Here is a 22680-nt window from a genome sequence, read left to right as displayed (position 1 = left end):
CTAAGACCTTTAGTTAATATAAAGTATTCTGCTCAATAATGCCATGCAATTATAAACAATAGGAAGGGACAATGCTCAGTATTTTCCTAATGTGAAGAGAACAGCCAAAAAATCTTTTAATAAGCCCCTTTTCTCTGCCTCCCGCATTAATCCATTTTGTATTAAACAAAGGCATATACATATAATTTTTGTTGCTGAATACATTACCCTATTCTTGCTTAAACATGTTACTTTAGATTATAAACATATGGTTGTAAAAATAACTGGTTGGACTGATTTAAACTGCTGATTATAATCTCCATTTTGGCATGAGGAAATTTATTACAAAACCTGTTTAGGACTGCAGACATATCTCTGCTTCACAGCTGTAAGAAAAGGGTGGATTTGCAATCTTCCAAGTGTACAGATCTCAGTGAGTGTCTGCAAGACTCCTCAGCACAAAGATAAAATGTGTCACTAAAAATATCTTGGTTTTTTTCTAACTAATATGAAGGCAAATGGTGATAAAATGAAAATTAGGAACAATGCTGCATGCCTATGCAATTAAAATATTCTTTCATATGTAAATAGAATGCTGCCTTAATAGCTCCAAATATTTATTTTTCAGTCTTTTGGGCTTAGTGGAATTTGGCAGGACTGGTCGTGGTTATGGGTTGCCAGCATGTTGGATGACATTGGTTAGCTGTCATCTGGGCAGAGCCTGTGGGCTGGTGGGTCAGGCTGACTACACACACCGATATGATTAGAAGGGATGAAGATGTGGGGAGTATTTATGCACCTGCCTGAATTCCTGGCCACTCAGTCATCCCTTTTTATCCTCCATTCCCATTATTTTTATAAAACAGACTAAAAAAAAACAAAAATGGGGGAGGATAGAAGGCAGCATGTCCATTTCATAACTCAGCCTTAACCACACCCAAAGGACTTTATTGATATGTTTTACATACTTTTGTTCAAGAGTTGGGTATTATAAGCACTAACTGCTGACCTCTGAAACTAACATACTGCCTTCAAGAACATCTCTCAGGTGTCAAAACCTCAGCACACGTCTTGGTGGCTAAGTATGCAGCCAATACTCAAGCTCTTTCTTTAAGGACTGCTTTAATCATGTTTGTTCCTAAGCTTTACATGCTAAACCCCCCCTATTTGCCCAGTTTTTGTGGTTTAATTGATATGCCCATAGTGTGACTAAGTATTGCAAACTTTATGTGTACTAAGCTAGCAGTAGGCTTACCGATTCACTACGGCAGATCCTAGGCCAGTGTGCACTAAAGAGCTTACAATTCTCATCTACATGAACCAGACCCTTGCCTCCATGAAAAAATGAGGTAGGAACAAAACCAAGAACTCTCCTTCAATGGTGCCAAAGCAGAGGTATTTCAAATATTTTTATATCTTGTGTACATAGATATATGTGTATGTATACATTCAAGGTAGGACAAGAACTCTAATACAAGGATAAAAAAAAAAGGGGAAAAAACCACAACAACCAATCCTATTGATGTTGGCAAATCTAAGATTTCTTCAGGTTTACCTTGATGGGTGTCTTGGAGTTACTTTATGATGTGTATCCCATATCGCTGCCCTATGCCCAGAAATTAAGTTTTGTGCCTTTCTATGCCTTTAAACTGAGCCTGAGAGGGGGAAGGAAAAACTGAGCAATGTTACAGTGCGGATACTGTAACACGATGTATCAAACAATGAGGCCCGTAGAAAAGAGATATACATGGACGGATTCTTGGTAGCTGTTTCAGAGATGTTTATTTCTCCAGCCGCATGGCCGGGGCTCTGCCGAGGAACTGCTCAATCACGGGACCCGAGGGTCCTTCTGCCCGCGCAGGGAACACAAACCAACCTATGGGAACGAGGCTGAGCAGGGACAGGGAAACCCCGTGTCTGTGCCCTCAGGGCCCCTCTCCCAGGGCTACATGGCGGGGTGTTCCGGTTTGGCCAAATTTAGAAATATATATATACTCTGAGAGAAGGCACAACCACCCCTCCCCCCACCAGGTTTGGGAAAAAAATAAATTTTCCTCGAAGGAAAGGGAAGAAGATAAAACTATTTATTTAACAAGCACACGGGAAAGGAAAATAATGTTAAATGGTAAAATCTTTCGCTGTAGAGGAAAAACCTGGGAAAGTGTTTGAGTCCTCCCTTTGGTCTCCTCGGAGCTGGGGCTTGGGCCGGGGCCAGGCCCTCTGTGCCCGGTGAAAAGTCCTCCCGATGTGCTCTGATGTTACAGCAATCAGGCAGTCCAGTAGAAAAGGGAGAAAATCCGAAATTCCAGAGAAGGAAAAGTTCAGCTCTCAGCCTCTCTCCAGAGAACAAGGAATTGCAAAAAAACTGGCCAAAAGCTGACTGGAAAAGCTGCCAGCCGGGTGCTTCCTCGCTCCCCCCTGCCCCAGCTGGGAAAAAAAACCTGCTATCTTTATGTGACCTTGAACAAGTTTCAAACTGCTTTGAGAAAGTTTTGCTCAGTTTTTCCTTCCCCCTCTCAGGCTCAGTTCAGAGGCATAGAAAGGCCAATAATTAATTTCTGGGCATAGGCAGCGATATGGGATACACGTCATAAGGTCACCCCAAGACACAGGGGAGGGACCCCAACAGAGCAAAACTTTTCCAAAGCAGTTTGCAGCTTGTTCAAGGTCACACAGAGATAGAGACTTTTTTTCCAGCTGGAGCAGGAGAGCGAGAGGGAAGGGAAGGACCCAGTTTGCTTTTCTTTCCAGCCAGCTTTCAGCAGGTATTTTTAGTTGGTTTTTTTTTTTTTTTTCCTCAGCTCCTTTTCCTCCGGGTAGTTGAACTTCTGTTTTCCTGGGACTTCATTTTTTTCCTTTTCTCTCTGCTGGACTGTTTCAACATCAGAATACACTGGGAGGACTTTCTACCAAGACCTTGGCCCTGGAGGTGGGCCCACCACCCCATCCCAGCTCCAAGGAGGGGGAGAGAGAGATCTACAGAAGGACTCTGAAATTTTCCCCCAGGTTTCTCTCAGCAGAGGAGGAGGCTTAATCATTTAGCATTATTATCCTTTTCCTGTGTGTTTGTTAAATAAATAGTTCTAATCTCTTTCACTTTCCTTCGAGGAAAATTTATTTTTTCCCAAACCTGGTGGGGGAGGGGTGGTTGTAGCCTGCCTTCTCTCAGAGGATTTATTTCTAAATTTGGCCAAACCGGAACAATGAAGTTCTTAAATTCTGGGTCCTATGCTGACTGAGAAAATCATTCTTGATTAAAAAACCCCAGTTGCCTTGTGAGAAGCCTGGCCTGACTACAAACCCAAACAATGCGAAAAAAAGGTGGCAAACTAATCCCTACATTTTAAGATTTGTCAGTCTGTGTGCAAGAGCTAGTATATCAGGGACAGAAAAAGGGCAAAGGGAGGTAAGCATATGGTGTTAACTCGTTATTCCCACTACTTGGGAGTTAGCTATACTGAAATTCTCATGCGCTAGTGCTTTCTTCCAGATCTGTGTACAGGAAGAAAAAAAGAACAAGGTTTTTCTTGGTTGTCTTACTATCAGATACTTTCTGAGCATCATAACCTCATCATAAATAATCAGAATTCCATCTTACTGCCTCCACAGAACTCAACTTCCACTTAAGCAGAAGGAGACTTGTCTTAGGCTCTTCTTATTTCTTCAGTTGGACTAGCTCAGTCTGACTCCACCTTCATTGTTTCCTTAGGCTAGAAGGGAAAGAAAACTCTTTGCTCTCTTGTAAGAACAAATAAATTCTCCTCCATCTTTTGATACTTACTGTATTGAGCTCAAATAAAAATCTCTGCCTTGGCAGACAAAGAAAGTCTTCTAAGCAATATTCAATTCCCAGAATGGCCTGAGAAGATTAAATTCTCGAGAATCTAAGATTAGATTCTCTATGTTCTCTGATACAGAATCACTACTAAATCCCAGTACCACTAGTGAGATAAGAATGTAGTTCATTCCAGCCTAAGTCCTTTCCTTAAACTTGTAACTTTTGCTGTTTTTAACAGCAAGAATCCAGCTATGAGCTAGTTGATTCTCAAGTGAATAATTTTATTTCAGTATGAACAGAGCAACCATTTTGACATCTGACTGGATTTTTAGACGTAGTTTTTTTCTGACTGATGGGTAAGGATGGGAAGTGTGATTAAGTCTATACCGATCTACTTGCTCCATTTCTGGTTCTGAAAGAGTTTGATACTATAAAAATACATACCATAAGCATATAAGCAGAAAGGCATAAACAAAGGGGAAAACCTCAGATTTAATTACAACATTTAACTTACACACAAGCAAGAGATTGCAGTTGCAACTGATATTGTTGGCTTAGTACCTAGTTCTTGGTAGTGAAAAATCATATACAATATACTTTCACTGCTCTTTAAAATTTTTCATTTTGAAGACACCAACACTTTACTTAGTAATTAAGTACAGCCACCATAAGAATGCAGATGATATAAAATATTTTTTTTTTTCTAGAAAAAGCTTAAATAAAAAATTTAACACAACTGCTGAAAACTAGAAGTACTGAAGGAAATAATAGCATAAATGCCATTCTTCAAAGTAGAATTTTCACAGAAACTGGTGTTTGAGATGCTGGCTAGTACCAAGAGGTTTTAAACCTTGCTAACTAAATGCCACCAGCAACTGCCATTGTGTGGAAGGCTTGCAGGTGCTGGGTTGCAGAATGTGTCTGGATTCTTGCCCACATGAGAGACAGGTGTTTCTCATTTCCCTCATCAGAAACACCTCTCCTTCCAGCAGAGGACAACAGGCAAGAGGGAGAATAATACCACTGCCAACTGATATCAGAAGAGGATTTGGAAGCACTAATATGAAGAAGACAATAGTGGCCAGTAGGTGCAACAGACCCCCAAGGCAACTAATTTCTATTTTCAACTGTTTGAAACACTAAACCCAAAGGCATCTGGGTAAGAAGATATTTGGACAAATAATTCACAGCCCACTTCTTCTTGAGCTGAATCCCACACAGCATTCATTCATGGCGTAACTTAGGCAAAAACTGACATGTAAAAAGTTATTCGGCAATAGTGCATCACATCCCTCTCCCGATGTGATCTGAGAAATGCTCCTTAGGCCTTGGCCTTGACAAACAGCACCCAGACTGAGCCTCTCTTACCAGCAGAAACACTGTCTGCTCCCAGGAATTTATGATGTCTAACAAGCTCCTGTTTTTTAATGAACAGCCAGGGACACTTTTTTTACCTCAATAAGAACCCAAGTGGGATAATATTTTTTGTTCTCACACTTTCAAAGGAAGTTGCCAACCTGAAGTGTGGCCAGGATGGAACACTGTTATGACCAAAGCCCCCTCTCTTGCAGCCCTACAAACAGCGCTTCAAAGTGACACCCTTCGAGCTCTCATGGAGCAGCAGCTGTGACCAGCAATGCCCCACTGAGTGGGGCGTCTCAGAGCCAGGGAACTCCCAAGCTTGCTGTACTCAGAGAATCCCTGAACAGTGATAACCCCAACTCCTCAAGGCTCCACCCTTCACAAAGGCATCTGAAATGGGTATTTCATTGCCTTCGAGGGGAATTTTTCACAGGTACCTTTTAGAGACTCTCTGTGTCTGTGTGCATGCAAGTGCGCATATTCTGTACCACATGCACAAGAAATGCTGCTTGCCTAGATTCCTAAGTATGTTAGAGTTATAAGTTAGGTCTGTAAGTAAGTTACTGTTGTGTTAGAGCAAATCCTGTATGAATCCTTTGCTCAATCATTTAACTTCAGTTATAAGTTATGTGGCATAATTTTTGGTTTATTTTGCATTGGACTGACTGACTCTGGATTTTTATTTGCTTTTCCTCAGTGTGCCCTTAAGAGTGGACCTTTCCAGTGAAGCTTGTGCTGTTGCTTTTATATTGGACCTTATTTTTACTGATACCTTTGCTGGTGATGCTTTAAGCAATCTGAAAACATTCTTTAGTGACAGAGACTACATTATGTCTGAAGCACAAACTAGTAACTTAGATGAGACAATAACCCCACAAAACTCTTCCCTTTCAAAACAGAGCAGGCATTAGGACCACAAAATGTTTTAGATGAAAACAGTTTGGAAGGATTACATTCAATATTTTTAACTTGAAATGCGATCTACTGTCTGCCTTGTACTGTACCTGAACCCTGTTTCTGCCCAGGAATCCTTCATATTTGCTAAGGATGTGTGATTCATACATAGAAGACTGATCTTAAAAACCTGATAACAGGAGCAACTAAAACTCTAAACTAGTTTTTATTCTTAGTTTTCTGCGGCAGATTCAGCTATTAAGATGATACGGTCACCATATAAATACTTGAACAGAGGATCCCAGCTATATCTCTTTCTGAACTGAATACTGCATTTATGGAAAAACATGCAAAATTGAAAATGCAAAAAGGACAGGCACAAAAATCTGTTGACTCCCACAGCACATAGGCACTTGAAAATGGATACAATCTGCTCCACCAAGACATTGATAAAAGTAAGTTAGAAGTATTTCTGAGCTAGTCCTCTTTCATGGAAAATCCTCTGTATCACGTCTTGGAAATGAACGGGTTATCTCCTCATGTACTAATGATAATAGAAACCACGTAATTTTGACTGGTCCCAAGGGCTTTTATTTTCTCTTTATCAGCTGTTCAACACTGAATAAAATATACCAATGCGTAAGTACAAAAGTCAGCAAGTATGAAAAAGTAGATTTAACTTTACAGTGACAAAGAAACACAGAGAACAGTGGAAACTTATTTGTGAAATAAGAGAACTGTACCTAAAATCCAGTTGTGATAAATCCAACAATGTCCAATTCTGTAGATAAAGTCTGTGAATGCAGTGCCTGAATGTCAATTTTATATCAGCTCATAATTTAAATTCAGCCTTCATCATCACTGCTGCTCCATGCGTCTTCATATGCTGGATTTAAATGTTGTTGAGGCAGAGACTAGAGAAAATAAAAATTCTCAGTGTTTTGCCTAATTAAAAATACTATAATCAAATAAGGGTAACACTAAATGCAGTTTTAAAATGACTACATGTAGACAAACTATTCTGTCTCTCAGTACTGGATTACTTCTTTAGACATTCTGCTGATTAGAGATATGATAAATTATGAAAAGAAATAGCACTGTATTTAATTCCAATTTCAGCATAAATTATCTGGAGGACTGACTGGAAATATTACAAATGTTTGGTACAAAATATAACAAATATTATAACTGTGTTTATTGTGTGCCATTGTCTTAATTTAGGTCATAATATCCTTGGCCCATCATAACTGAGCACTACAGATTCAGGAAGCAGCCCTGGCCTCTATCCACATCCAAGAAATATTTCTCACCTCAGCCCCACTAGGGTCCAACTAAAGGGTTTGTGTAGCTATGCAGTGGACTGAATCTCAGTGACTTAGGGTAAAATTTTTTTCTTTTCTTCTATTCGGCTTCAGATTCTGGTCATACAGGCACTCAAATGGCTATTCTAACACCTGAGAGGGAGCAGGAATTAGTGGCCTGTGGACAGCAGAACTGCTTTATTACAAAGACAGGACTCATCTACAGCATTTGCAAACAGCAGCTGTAGCTTAACAAATTTCAAAACAATGGCACATATTACATACTGCCACTGCGTCAAATTTAAAGGAGCAGTTCTAATCAGAGCTAAGTAAATCATCTTGTTGCTGTGGGTTTGTTTTTGTTTTTCACACTAAGCAAAATACACAATAAGTTTACTGACATCAAAATTCTCACAGCAAAAATGTTAATTGCAGGTCAAACATTTTGGGTTTAGGGTATCAAACCTCTGAAACTACAGTTTTCTTCTCTGCTTAAGTGCAGGATAGTTTTGAAGTACAAAAACTTACAAAAAGCAAATGTTACAACTTTTTAATGCTTCTTCTAATTTCCCCATCTAAAATGGAACTATGCAGAAATTTTAAAAAGTGGAATTTTCATATGCTATGGGCCAAAACATTAATACACCCTAATTTTTCAACATCAGTACAGTTTGCCAGACTCTGATTCTGTGAATGGTTTCAGTTCCATAAAATATACACTTTTTCCCACTCAGGCTGTTCACTGAAATATTTCTTGCCCAGTTCTAATACTAAGAGAGAGAAAGTACTCTATTGGAAAACAATCTTACATATGATCCTCCCTGCAATCGCCCTGAACATCTTGCCTCAGGCACAAAATTATGTTATTTAGAAATTCCTTTATTATATCTTCACATCAAATCTAACTGCTTAATACACAGTATATTCTTAAACAATTTGAAATACAATCTAGCACCTTTACAATTCCAAAACAGCACAAACTACAGAAAGCACTTTGGAAATTAAGGAAGCAGAATTTGAAAGACCCATAGCCAAATGACATGAACTACTCTTATCTAAGTAGGAAGCTAGAAGACTGCAAAAGATTTGACTAGGCCATCAGAGAAAACATCTTCTCAAGACCCTACAACAATCAAAAGACTGCACAAAAATAATAGGTGATTCTCCTCTTAATTAGGAATTGTTACAAATGTTGATGGTGAATCACATCATATTGAATTTCCACACAACCTCCCCAATTATAACAGCCATAAAAAAATACAGTTCGAACTCAGAAATTCACTACCTTTTCAGAAATATCATCAGGAACTGGCTCTCGTGGAGCTGGTATCCATGCAAGGATATTGCAGTCTTTGCTACCACTATAAAGTTCCTGTAAAAAAAAAAAAAAGCAAAAGTTACTTTCACACAAATGCACTGAATAGTGACATAGATACCATACTGGGCAGGAAAAAAGGTACAGAATCTCATTTAAAAATAAAGGCAAATAGTCAATTTCTAATTTATACTATAATCTGGATAAGCAGTACTTTAAATAATATGCCAAAATGAAATAAGTATGTTTTTATATTTTTTCCCAGATTGAGAACCAAAACAGCACAACCCACATTTAAATGATCTTTATTGCTTAAATACATTTTTCTTCTTCCCTCTCTCTTGTCTCCTGAAAAGATGCCTATTTTAACAGTTCGGAACCTTAAGAGATTGTTTATGGAGAAGTAAAAAAAACCTCAAAAAAACAACCAAAAAAAGGCAAATATTTTATTTTAATTAAAAACCAGGAATAAACCCAGAAGAATCACGAGTCTAGTAATACATGTCAGAAAAGAGCATATGTATGGAACAAAGAAGTATTAAGTAAATGTAGTTTCACTGTGCCTAGGGAAGGAAAAGAACAAAGAGAGTACAGTGTGAGGCTTGTATCCTGTTGGGAAGGCATAGATCAGAAAGACCAATTTATTACTTTTAATATAAAGAACTCTAGTTATTATGGTAATGACTAAGGACTGAGATCCCACTGCACAAGGCACCCTGCAACACATGGAAACAAACAGTCCTTACACCAAATACCTGCAAGTCAAATATATCTTCATTTTCTTAGCTCTGTACTAAAGGAAATACAGATTTCTATGTCACTTCAGGATGAGGAAATTTTGCTGATGAGAAAAACTAACACCATCTTTGCAGTGAATTTTGCACTTACAACACTTGCATTTTCCAAAGTCCTACTTAAATGAACAGGTATGAAATATTCTCATATGCCTTCGACCTTGAATTATATTCTTGCCTGTTATATATGATGTCTGACAACACCTGAGTATTGTCATGTATTTAAACTGCCTGAGTGAAATATACAAAGTTCTTTCTGTGGTATTCAGGCTGACAGTATGAAAACCTTGCTTTAAGTATGCTCGCTTTTACACCTTAACTAGCAACTCTCTGCATATGCGCACATTATTACTATGTTGATTCAATGTAAGCTCAATACATTACCACAGGTCTGTCTTTGCAGTAAGTCTCCTATATAATTTATATATAATTCTAGAACTGCATGAATTATGTTGACATTTGGGGCAGAAACTTAATGCTCAATTCCTATAAACACTCATTTACTTGGGTAATCTTATTCTAGTGAGCTGCCATACTTCTCAAAAACTGGTCCTATGCATGAAGTTGTTCATGCATAAAACACATTCAAGATTAGAGTTTACAATTTTAAGAGAGATAACCTTACCTTGCTTAAAAGAATGTATGTACCTATATACCAAAGTATAGGTCGAATTCTACTTTATTCTGTCAGCAGTACTCTACTTGGGCCTTCTTCTTTGATAGAATACAGAATATCACTAAGAACTTTGAAAGATCTTTCCATGCCAAAATAATCTTATGAGCAATGTCAAAGTGACATCAGCATACTTCCATTTAATCCTTCTTACCAGTTGTCTCACTTTCTGATCCTGGTATGGCAAGATCTTCAGTTAATATTCACTGCATTAAGCAATACTTACAATTATTACAACCTAAACTGGTGACTCACACCTTAAGTCAGTCAAAAGAAGAGCTAGTGACCTCTGTGTAGAATTATGGTACAATATACGACAGACACATATATTGCACTACAAACATGCTCTATCCATGTTTACGGTAGAATATACAGAAAGATTGAAAATAAAACCTGATTTAACTTTCAGTTAACTTTACATAAGTTACTACTACTGGATTTGCCAAATACCTTTGCAGGTGTCACTAGCATTTCTTGAACAGTATGAGCAACTATAATTTAAAGCCAAATTGCCTCCTGTTGCATACCTACTATTTTATGACATGTTACTCATGCATGATGCTTTACTCGATTTCTTTTTCTGAAAGGGAAACACAGGTCTTCTTTGTTTACTTAAATCATTCTAAGCAGATAATATGGCACACTGGTATCTAGTGTATTAGATCCAACTGTAAGCATCATCTAAGATATTGCACAATGAAGATTTTCTCTTCCACACCACCCTTGAAATTACTGACCTCCTATTAAATTAATGCCTCTTATTAAAGGGCCAAATTCTGCAGTTCTTATTACTCAAGCAGACTAACATCTTATTAACTTTACAGAGATATTTACATAGGAACAATTTAGGCAAACAATAACATAGTGTATTTTATGGCTCTGTTCCTAGGATCAGAAAAGGCATACATACACATATTAACTAAAGCTCACACCATTCTGCGGAGACAGCTCCACACCATACCTCAAACATAAAAGGTATTACACACAAACATGCTAATTAATTTGGATAAGAACACATAAAGACTAGTATAATCAAATTGCAAATAGCTAGGTGCTTGGTTTTCAGTGCTAACATTTGATTATATGGTTCCTAGCAAACAGAAGACACTTCTTACCTCAAATACATAACTGGTGCAAAGTTTAAGCTTCTTTTTAGAGCCTATTCCAGTTATGAGGTGAAACAAAGATATCAAAATACAGTTAATGATCAGAAAGAACATGAGACACTGTCAGACACCAATATCAGTAATAAATTCTGAATACAGTAAAAAATAGTAAGAAAAACCTAAGGACCAGATTTGAGGATGGGTAGGACACAAATCAGTTACCAGGATTAAAGACAGCACAAAAACTTGACAAGACTGTTAATATGAAGAACACTCTTAACAATGACAGAGAATACTAGATGGAAATGGTCAGAACCGCAGAAAAGATGTAGACCTTGTTTCCTATGAACAGTGTACAACAGTCCAATTAAATACTAACAAGTAACAAAAATGCTACAAAGCCATCTGCTACACATTTCACCAGTGGATACATAGCTTACACTAGAGAGACTTAGAAGAATCATCAAAGAAAACTTCCAGCTTGCTTAAGTTAATTACATTTTGATAAGTATTTAAAAACTCCAAAGCTGAAACTGAGCATATATGCTATTCAGAAAGAAAGGAAAAAAAAAAAGCAGAATGATATAGACATGAATGAACTGACATTTCCTTAATCTTAAACATGACAATGGAAAAGATTATTAAATGATTCAGTTACTGTAGAGTTAAAATAAAGGTATATAAATACCACTCAACGCAGTTTGCAGTAGAGCAGGTTTTGTTAAGCAAAATTGATTTTACTTAAAACTAGTAACAAAATACAAATGTACAGCTGTGAATAACTTTGCAGCATGTTGATTTAACAATACTTGAAAGAGTAAAATAAAACAGGTGACTATAAATTTTACAAACATTACATTCTCAGGAATGGAATTTTACTGGCAAAACTGTAATTTCTATTGGAATGTCTTGGTTTGAAAGACAGGTGTCTGCTAAGGAAGGCAGGAGCCCCCCTTGGAATGGCAGATGCAACCCTCCTTCCCTCCAAGTTATTATAATTTTGAAATCAAGGGGCTTTTAGGCAAAGATGTGGGAAATAGGAATAACAGTTCTTTACTATTATATATCTATATGTGTATAACAAGGCAAACAAACAGCAATAACTCTGGCAGTAACAGCAAACAATCACAAACCCAGTCCCAGCCTTCTCGGCTGTCGGGCCCTTTCCCCTCGGGTGCAGTTCCGCTCGCAGCCGGCAGGGGCGCTGGCGGCTCCCGGTGAGCAGGGCAGGTGCGATGGTTCCCCCGCGGCTGCAGGGGGCGCTCCGGAGCGAGCTCGGGGAGCACGCGGCACTGGCGGCCTGGGATCCCGGGAAGGGATGGGACAAAGGCTTCACAAACCCCTGGGCAGCTGATCCCGGTGTCCGGCCGGACCCTCGGGAACAGCAGGCTGGAACGGCAGGGAAAGCACAAATCCTGGGTGGCAGACGAGGTGTATCCAAACGGGGAACCCCCCGGAGGTCTGGGCAGGCCAGGGCGAGCAGGGCTACAACTCAGCGAAGGCTCAAAGCAACGGTGGGGCAGGGTGGCCACGGCCCGGCTTCCAGCAGGGCGGGGGAGGAGGGCTTTGGGATCCTGGGGCTTCTCCAGCAGAAGGAAAAAGCAGCTGAAGAAAGCAGCCTCCCTCTCTGTCTGATCGCTGGAGACCAACTGCCCACGTACCCAGGTGAAACAAAAAACGTAGCCAGCTCTTTTGTTTTGCTTAAGTACCCAGCCATTTTGTTCCCCTAGCAACATGTATGGGGGAAATTCCTTTAACAGAAAAAAAAAACCAAAACAGGAGAGCTCCTCAAACCCCAACATGGAATTACATAAAGACTGATGAATGCACTTAATTTTCTCAAGATAGGATAAGATACCTCGAAGTATATGTGTGAACACAGTCAAAATAACAGTACCACTACCTTTGGTGTTGACACCCTGATTACAGCAATGTTGTTTCATCAGACCAACTATTTAATACAACTGAAAGCAAAGCATTTACAGAAAAAGAAAATCCAGTCACAGTTCTACAGTATAGAACTGAACTCTGAAAAAGGGTGCTTCTTAAAGAGAATTGGGAATCACATCAGATAAACAAATGAAGTTGTCGACATCACAAACCTCTAGATATAGTGACTGATGTAGTTCTTTCGTCCATACGCATATACAAGTGATCCTTTACCAGGGATCTTAAATGCCAAGGTAGAGACACCACATGTAAAACAAGTAAAACATGTTTTACACGGAGACCTAATTAGCCTCACCTCTTCAGTTTATCAAAAGGAATACCAAAGGTAACTTTATATAAACACACTAGAAGTTTTGTTGGGAAACTCTTCTTGAAAACACAAAGAGCTTTTCAAGAACATTCTGGAAAAGATGTGCTTTAGCTACAATGTGAATATTCCACCTTTCAGTTGATGTAGTTTCTCACTGACTATTCATATCAGAACTGCCTTCCAGGTCTAGCAAGGCCTAGCTTAGGGTCTATTGCGTGTCCGTAACATGCCCGTCATTTTCAGTGAAGTCTGTCTCACTGATACAGCAACATTCAGTCAAAGTTACTGGACTCAAAGCAGAAGCTACCAGAGTCACTTCTATGACACATGAAAAGGTATTATGTGCCCCTTCTGCCTCAGATATTTCTGCCGGATACTCAGAAACAACACACAAGGAAGGAGGAGCTGAACATGAGGTACAATCCTTAACACATGAGGGCCACTATGTAATCCATACTATCATCCTTTCTGCTCTTGGCACAATACATGCCATATGAACAATCTGTTCTAAAGTATCTCACAACAAATTAACTTTTGTTATCCTTAACTCTTTTATTACAAGAGAAAAATATATCAGAGGGGAAAAGAAAAAAAGGCAGAGAAGAAACAAAAAAGCTGTCAGCACCACAAGTCTCTGTAATGTTGTGGTATTTCTCAATTGAAATGTCCTCAGATTAATTTAAGAATCTCTCAGCATTGTCAACACTTTATCCTAAGTTTAACTACAGGCATTTGAGCAAGATCACCTTAAGCAAAGTACTTGAGAGCCTTCTCAGTACTCACAGCAGTACTAATGCACTTCACATTCTTTCTTACTGTGGTTAGTCTCAGGTATCTCTGAGAAAGACAAATGACTCCTCTTCAGCTTTACAGAAAACAGGCAAAAGCCTTCATGCATATGATTTATTAATGACCACACAAGCCAAAAAATTACTAAAGGTATATTGAGAAGCTACATATGTGAGACAGAAAAAGCAGTGGAAGGAACCTAATCCAGAAAAGGTCATCCCAAAAACTTGACTAAACTTTTTTGGCATGACATGTAAGCCACAGAACTCCCTCTTATGATCTCTGATTAAAGCATACCCCTGAAAAATGAATGCTTTTAAAGTGCAAATGGTATGCCAATATGCATAAATATTCCTGTTTGTCTGGAATACTGCTTGTATTTTACTTACCTGAAAATGAGGTTGAAATACACAGCAGTTGACAGTACTATAATGTCCTCTAAGCATAGTTATCAGCTCTCCTGTGAAAACTGCATAAACAGCAATGGTACTTCCATATGGAACAAAGGCAAACTCTGGATTACAACCACAAGAGATGGCAAATTTGAGTCCTTTCCTACTTTCATTACAGACTTTCCCATAGTTCACCTGCAAAATGAATGATCACATAGAGTACATAGTCAGCTATTAAGTAAACCCACAGGAAATTATATGAAAAGGTTAATTTTACTTCATGTTTAATACTCAATAAAATTAATTTCAGGTTATATTAATATTATCTCTTGATATTTCAAACTACAGATGTCTATCAAGAGAATTATTTTTATGTCCATTAAAGTTCACTCTTGTTAATATCAATTTTAAGAGAGGAAAAGAAAGAAATGCCTAAAAATTAGCAATTCCACACTAAGAAATAGGATTTGCACAGGCTGTTGCATGCTGGATCTGCATCAAGCACCTAAATGCTCACTGAAATTACACATGGTTGAGGAATTACCACTGTTGTGGTTTAGGAATAGTATTTTCCAGTTTGGAAAATCTTTTGACTATAAGCTAAGAAATCTGTGAAGTCCATCAGGTAAATATTCCAACACAATACCATGGTTAGGTTCTCAATCCGTACTGCATCAATTGCTTGAGGCAGATATAGCATCAGCCAACCATGAGCCAGGCAAGAAAGAAGGTGACTTGTTGCTCCTTTTTAAAGTATGCTATTTCATAGCAAAGTGTAGCTATGTAAGAAAAATATAATAGAACGGAGAAAATCTCTCTCAACCACCATATAAATGCATACAAAGAGAGTTCAATTATCATAAAAGTAGGCTTACAGACTCACAGAATGGGCAATGCTGAAAGGGATCCCTGGAGGTCAGTCTAGTCCAACCTCCCTGCTCAAGCAGGGTGCCCCGGACCACACTACTCAAGAATGAGTCTAGATGGATTTTGAATATTTCTGAGAAATAAATATTCCACAGCCTCTCTGCTCAATCTGTTCCACTGCACAGTCATCCACACAGCAAAGAAGTTCTTCCTCATGTTCAGGTGGAACTCCCTGTGCATCAATTTCTACTCGATGCCTCTCATCCTATTGGATAGCACCAATGAGAAGAGCCTGGCTCCATCTTCTTGATACTCTCCCTTCTGACACTCATAGACATTGATGAGATCCAACAGGAGTAGGCCCATGTCTCTCTCAGCCTTTCCCCTTAAGTGAGATGCTCCAGTCCCCACAGGTGAACCAACACCTGTGACTTTGATGCTGCTTCAAGCTGTCAGTGTAAGAACTCATCCATTTTCTTCTGATCAGGCAGCCTGTAGCAAACACTCACAGCAGTGTCATCCTTGTTAGTCTGCCCTTTAAGTCTAACCCATAAACTTTGAACTCATGCATCATCCTCTTCGAGACAGACCTTCATATATTTTGGGTGTTCTCCTACATAAAGGGCAATTCTCCCACCTCACTTTCCTGGCCATTCATGACACGGTTCCAGTCATGTGAGCTGTCCCACCATGTCTCTGTAACTATAGTGAGATCAAAGCCTTGTGACTGCACACAGGTCTCCGAATTTTCCCATTTGTTTACCATGCTACACACATTGGTATACAGGCACTTCAATGAGGTATTTGAGGTTGATATTTTTTACATATTGAGAAGATACTTGCATGAGATCTGGTGCTTACATAGTTTGTGGATAATATTGCTCATTTTGTGAAGACAGTGTTTGTAAATAGTGACTGTGTTAAGTTTTGCTAATGCTAGCATTTTAAAGGCATTTTACTTTGCTGATAAAGAGCAATTAAGCTCCTTTACACAACAATATGAGCTGTAACACCAACAACTCCCAAGCAACAACACTATTCATAACAAAGGCATGTAAAAAGAAAGAGAGGAGAGAAAGTTGAGAGAAGTTTATTAAATTGATAGGTTCTGTGTTAATATTCCTGGTTAGTAAAGGAACAACAGAAAGGAAAGGGTGCTGCGAAAACAAGAACTGAAGAAAAATCTTAAAAACTGGCTTTGTCTTTGAGCAAGCGAACAGAAAATCTGGTTTTTTAGAATCAGGATGTCCTGCTCCTTTTTGTGATAAAGGATGTATACAACACGTCTACTACTTCAACATTCAGTTCTCTTACTAATTGAAACAACCCATTAGGCCCCAAATTTCTTGTGTGGTTCATGGTGGCTGATGCTATATTTGCCTCAAACTTGGACTCAGGCAAGTGATGTAAAATGGATTAAGAACCTGACCAAGATGTTGTGTTAGAATATTTACCTGATGAACTTCACAAATTTCTTAGCTCATAGTCAAAAGATTTCACAACTGAGATTTTTTTTTTTTTGTCGTAATTCTAGGCCTTCAGTTTTAGGTACGGAGAATGAAGATTAACACAGAGAGTTTTTCAAGCATTGTACATAAGAGTGACATTGTTAAAAGAAAATCGTATGTATGGCTTAATTTCTATACCTTTTGAAAGACAGAAAAAAATTATTTCGGTCAAAAGGACAGGCTAGTCAGGGAAATAAAAGGACTATGTGAACTTGTATTACTTGTACATGCATTTATTTGTTTCCTGATGCCTTAAAATTATTTTAAGCAGTACCTCTAGGCAGTGTGTGAAAATACAGTACTATGGACAATGTAACTCTGGATTTGAAAAAGCAAAGCAGGGTCAAGTTATTCCATACCGGATTAGAAAACTGTAAAATAGCCTATGAAACAAGTAAATGAACTAACAGGCACAGAAAAACCAAAAAAACAGTGATCCAGATGGTAATAGGAGAGTGAACAAACTGTATTATCTACTTGGATGGTGATTTGAAGACAGAAAGATGTGTCTGTATGAGGTGCTGAGAACAAGCTGGCAAATATGGGTAGCATGGAAAAAAGTCTTTTTATTTAAATATCTATAAGGAATTCTTATTGCTCTATTCTGAAACTAAGCAGCAGAATTAAAAAGATTTCTGAGGTAGAGTAAAAATTCTTCCTTTCCCGATAGCAATGACAGAAAAGAATTACAGTTGACTAAAATTCCATGGACACTGACTTACCTAGTATGTTCTTCTTTCAAAATAAACAAAGAAAACAGTTTTCTTTACTGAACAGAAAACTTAAAATAAGAACCTTCAGCACAAAAAAATCCACAAGTCATTGAAAGGACTGGAGTAGCAGCAGAGGTTTAACACATTTCCCACCCCTCATTCCTGCTGCTGTGTCATTAAGACACAAATCTGGAGGGATGGATAAAAAGATATTTTTAACACTGCCACGTACTCCACAGAAGAGATTCTACAAAAACAGAAAGAGTTGCAAGAAAGCCAGGCAGTCAGTGAAACTGTCAGGTATGGCCAACGGCTCTACAAATAGTACACTGGCAACTAATAGTTTAAAAAAACCCAAAACTTTCTACCAATAGTCACTGCTTATTAAAGTTTTTATTACTGTATGAAGTGTTTATAGCTATACTCTCAAATTCATGAACTTAGAGTTACCATATTCAATCTTTAAGTAGATCCAGGCATCTTTATACTCTTTATAATAAGTAGAAGAAAAGAAATCTGGAAGAAAAAAAAATTTTCACCAAATCTTCTAGTGATGAAATTAAGCAGTAACATCCTTTATGAAAATGAATTCAAAGTTCTACTGACAACAGCAGAAATTATAAATCTCTTAAAATTAAATGAAAGTAAAAATGTAACTGAAGTTCCTTGAAAACTTACTAAGGTGTTTTCTCCAGTGGAGCTGTTCCAGAGTCGCATCCGCTCATCTGTACCAATGGTTAACAGGTGAAGTCCATCATTCGTATAGCATAAACCATTAACTCTCCCATTGTGAGCAGTGTTTGCTGCCGGGAAAGAGAGCTGGCTCAGGTTTCTAGAGAAGAATTACTACTTTGTGTACATTTTTACTTCAGTGTGGAGCCCTTCAAGTGCTGTTTAAATGGTAACATTCAGTGAATTAATAATTTAACTTTTTGTTTATAAAAGCATCTGGCCAGCTAATAGGCACCAGCAGTGCTCCTCAGGGTGCAATTCAAGGGCCAGTTCTGTTCAATCTATCACGCAGTTGTTGATGCCCCCAGCCTGTCAGTGTTCAAGAGGCACTTGGACAATGTCCTCAACAACAGGCTGTAGCTTTTGGTCAGCTCTGAAGCAGTCAGGATAAGACCTCTCTGCATTATACTGCAGTACCCAATTTAGACATATCTTTTAGGTAAAAGTGTGACCTGCTTTTTAAAAATTTTATTAGAAAATAATTATTACCTGCTATTGGTTTTGTTCATATATATTTCAATAAATAAAATGCCCTAGTCTATATTACTGATATTAGATTACCAAAAATTCATCTCGAACCTGTCAGACAAAAATAAAGTTGATAAGAAAGATGTTGTGATTGAACAAGTCACCATATTATGCAAAGGAAGATATAAAATGCCACTAATTGTCTTTGGAGTTACATCAAATTTCGTTTTTCATTAAACAGTATTTCTCCTTTTTTGACTAAGTATTAGCTTTCTTTAGACCTTTTTCCTCTCAGTAATTTCTTGCATTTCCATCAAATTCATGGTTATACAGAGGCTAATACACAGCATAAATGAATTCTTCTACTCAAAAAAAGGTAACAAAATTTTCCTTTTTATAGGAAAGCCATTTAGAACAGATACACTGCTGTTGTTAAGGCAATCCCTCTAAACAAGATCCCAAACAACAAACGCTGACTCTATAACAGAAGTAACTGAACAAAGCTGAATGGCCTCTGTTATGTACTAAGTAACAACTGAATTATCACTACACTCCTTGCTGGTCTTAGTATTCAAAACATTCATGCAATATAAGAATGATTCTAGTTACATATGAATTACCACCGGTTATATTCTGTATTACCTGCCTCAGAAGATGCTTTGGACTTTTCTCCATTGTGCTGATCAAGTGTACTCAGACATCCAGAAGCTCTCCTCACATCCCATAATTTTACTGTACCATCAGCACTAAGAAAAACAGATTTGCATAAATTAGGGGAATTGAGTGCACCATGGTTCAGGAACTGTCTTTGGCCAACCCACCTGGCACTCCCCTTGGTCCAGCAACTGTTCTGAACCATTCACCATGTGGGCACACTCAAGTGAACAGAATTCCATTAAAAACACTTTCAGACTGACTTCAGACTTTCATTTACCGGTATTAATAACTATAACTGGTACACTGTCAGGACCTAAGAGTGAACCTTCATCTGTAATACAATACACTTGTCTCTGTGATTACAACATACACAGACTGGGAATAAACTTGCTAATTCTTCCGTTGATTAAACTGTAGCTACAGGCTCCAGCGTTGTCTGTAATGGTGATCTGAGAACCTGGGCTTTTGCTATCACAGATCTATTGTATGACTGGTATAGAAGTTTTCTACAGGCAAACGATTTTTCATCTGCTACATCTGCTACAACAAAACAAACAACAACAACAAACCCACAAACAAACAAACCCCTAAACAACACACTGTTAAAACATTTTCCAACTTCAATGAGCCTTTCAGAAGCCTGACTTGAAAAACCGAAAGTTTGCAAATCTGGTATCAGGTTTCACTCTAAACTTATAAAACAGCCATTCCTCTCTGCAATTCAAAAGAAAAAAACCATGGCATCTAAAAATAGCAAGAAATGTCACACTCTAATCAAAAGCTAACATACACAAAAGTTAGAAAAAAGCCAAGAGGATTTTTTACATTAAAAATGTCTGGACAGAAAACAAAAAAGGCCCAGGAATATCAATGTACATCCATATTCACTGAATTACTGTAGCTTGGAAAGCTACTACATATCAGCTAAGCTACCCAAGCTATTCTCTTTGACAGAAGTAAGTGTGATTACCAGAATGGTAATTTGAGCCAGACATGTTTTACTTTATTATAAAACAGATTAGCGATGCACACACTCATAAACAGTAAGAAGCGAGTATCTCCTTAATATTCTACCATTTTCGTACACCTGTAGCTACAGTTAGTGTTTCAAAACTCAGTACAAACTTGCCATAAAAAAGCATGACTTGACCAGCTCTTCAGGTTTCGTTTTTCTAGGGAGAAGCTATAAAACTATGAATAGGTAAAAGCCAATGAAGAAGATTAACTCTAGAAGTGCAGTTGAATTGTAAAAGGCCTGCATAAAAAATACATAAAATTTTTACCGACAAATATTTCAGTGCATGTAGCAGTTCACCAGCATCCCTACCTTCCTGTTGCCAAAATGTATTCATGACGTGGGGACCAAGAAACTGCCAGCACTTCCTGCCTGTGACCTAAAAAATTACATGAAAAAGCTTATTATACACACCATTTTATGTAAATAACTGAAAGTAAAAGCAAGTATTCAGTTGTATAGGATTCACCAAGCCAGAGTAATAATTTGAATTGTAACACCAATTTGAATTTTGTGAAGCTGTATTATTTTGGGATAGAAGTTATTTCTCTTTCTTCTTGCTTGAGTGGGATCGCAGTAAGCAGAAAGTGATACACACAGTATTACATGTATATAATTTTTGATAATAAAGATGGTTTTACCTATGCAAAACACATTACAGCACAGTCACAGCTTTTTGTGCAATACTGGTGTTCTCATACACAGAAGGAATTTGCCATTTATTTTTCTTCAAATCCTTTAATAATGTTCAATATAAACTGTATTTACCTTACATACTTACAATTAAAACTTTACTCATTTTATCCTTGAGAGCATTGTCCTGAATTTTTGGTATTTTTTCCCTTAACTATTAAGATATCAATGAAGTTGATGAAGGGTCTGGAGCACAAGACCTGTGAGGAGCAGCTGAGGGATCTGGGGGTGTTTAGCCTGGAGAAAAGGATGCTTGGGAGAACCTTATTGCTCTCTAAAACCACCTGAAAAGAAGCTGTAGCTGGGGGGGGAGGGGCCAGTCTCCCAAGTAACATACAACAGGAAGGAAGCAGCCTCAAGTTGCACCAATGGACGTTTCGATTGGCTGTTAGGATCCTGTATTTTCCAAATAAAATTCTGGCAGGAACAGGCTGTCCAGGGCAGTGGTCAAGCCATTACCCATGGAGATATGCAAAAGATGTGTAGATGTGGCACTTAGGGACATAATTCAGCGGTGGACTTGCCAGTACTGGGTTAACAGTTGGACTCAGTAATCTGAAAGGTCCTTTCCAACATATACTTTTTTTTTTTTTTTTCCTTTTTAATACACACACACGCACACACACACAATTTAAAACTTGGAAAGTAATGTTAAATAAATACAGACAATGGGAAGGGTAAGATGTCCTAAATGGAAAGACTTCAATCATGTTTCATGTAATAAGAGAAGCACATTGTTGGAAAACAAACTAAATCATACAAATACATTTTTGCTAATGCAGTTTAGAGGCGGTGTGAACCATCTTGTTCCTCATGCATCTTCTAACAGGTGCTTTCCCGTTACCCAAATTAATCAAAGGACTCTGATGACCAGTATAATAGGAAAGATCTCCAAGATACAGGTATTACAGGATACACTTGGAAGGCTCCGGGCAGACAGATTTACTCGGATCCATTAATTAAACTACAGCCATGCATTTACCTCCACTTCGGCTGCTAGAGTTAGCCTGTGTGAAAATATTCATATGTATGGAGTCATAGGTTAGCAAGCTGAGTCTCGGAAGTGATGTTCTTCTTGCAGCTTCCCCCCATGACCTGACAGAACCTATCAGCTGGCCAGTTTGAATATGGACAATTCTTTAAGCCACTTAAAGTTGTGACCGCCTCTGTGATACACACTTAAGAATAAACAAACTCCCCCCCAGCTCTCTCTCGTTTCTGGTGCTGGGACAGGCGGCTGCGGGCCCTGTGCGGGGGCCAGCGGGCCCGGCCAGGCCCTGCTCGGGCCAGGCCGGGCCGGGCCACGGCCATCCTGGAGCCGATGGACCTGTTCCAGCCATGGAACCCCCCCCAACAGCCCTGCTGTGGGCAGCCCGATCAGCTC

The 22680-nt window shown here is 38.5% G+C and overlaps 1 protein-coding gene across 3 annotated transcripts in view; it reads right to left on the bottom strand.

The window, feature by feature from the left end:
- Window positions 1-6578: 6578 nt before the first annotated feature.
- Window positions 6579-22680, bottom strand: part of ERCC8 (ERCC excision repair 8, CSA ubiquitin ligase complex subunit) — a 31336-nt gene continuing 15234 nt past the window's right edge. For 2 of the 3 annotated variants that reach the window (XM_048291371.1, XM_048291373.1), the window contains 6 exons: window positions 20916-20982; window positions 19574-19677; window positions 18410-18534; window positions 14641-14838; window positions 8600-8686; window positions 6579-6927 (listed from right to left, as the gene is read on the bottom strand). In XM_048291371.1, the coding sequence (XP_048147328.1) occupies window positions 6859-6927; window positions 8600-8686; window positions 14641-14838; window positions 18410-18534; window positions 19574-19677; window positions 20916-20982 (650 nt within the window). In that variant the 3' untranslated portion in view covers window positions 6579-6858. Of the gene's footprint in view, window positions 6928-8599; window positions 8687-11211; window positions 11256-14640; window positions 14839-18409; window positions 18535-19573; window positions 19678-20915; window positions 20983-22680 lie in introns of all 3 variants that reach the window. The other variant, XM_048291372.1, reaches the window with a different exon arrangement.

Source organism: Corvus hawaiiensis, chromosome Z (assembly GCF_020740725.1).
Source record: "Corvus hawaiiensis isolate bCorHaw1 chromosome Z, bCorHaw1.pri.cur, whole genome shotgun sequence".
NCBI classification, from domain to species: Eukaryota; Metazoa; Chordata; class Aves; order Passeriformes; family Corvidae; genus Corvus; species Corvus hawaiiensis.
The sequence above is the reverse complement of the archived record's forward strand: the minus strand, read 5'-3'. Positions and strand labels throughout refer to the sequence as shown.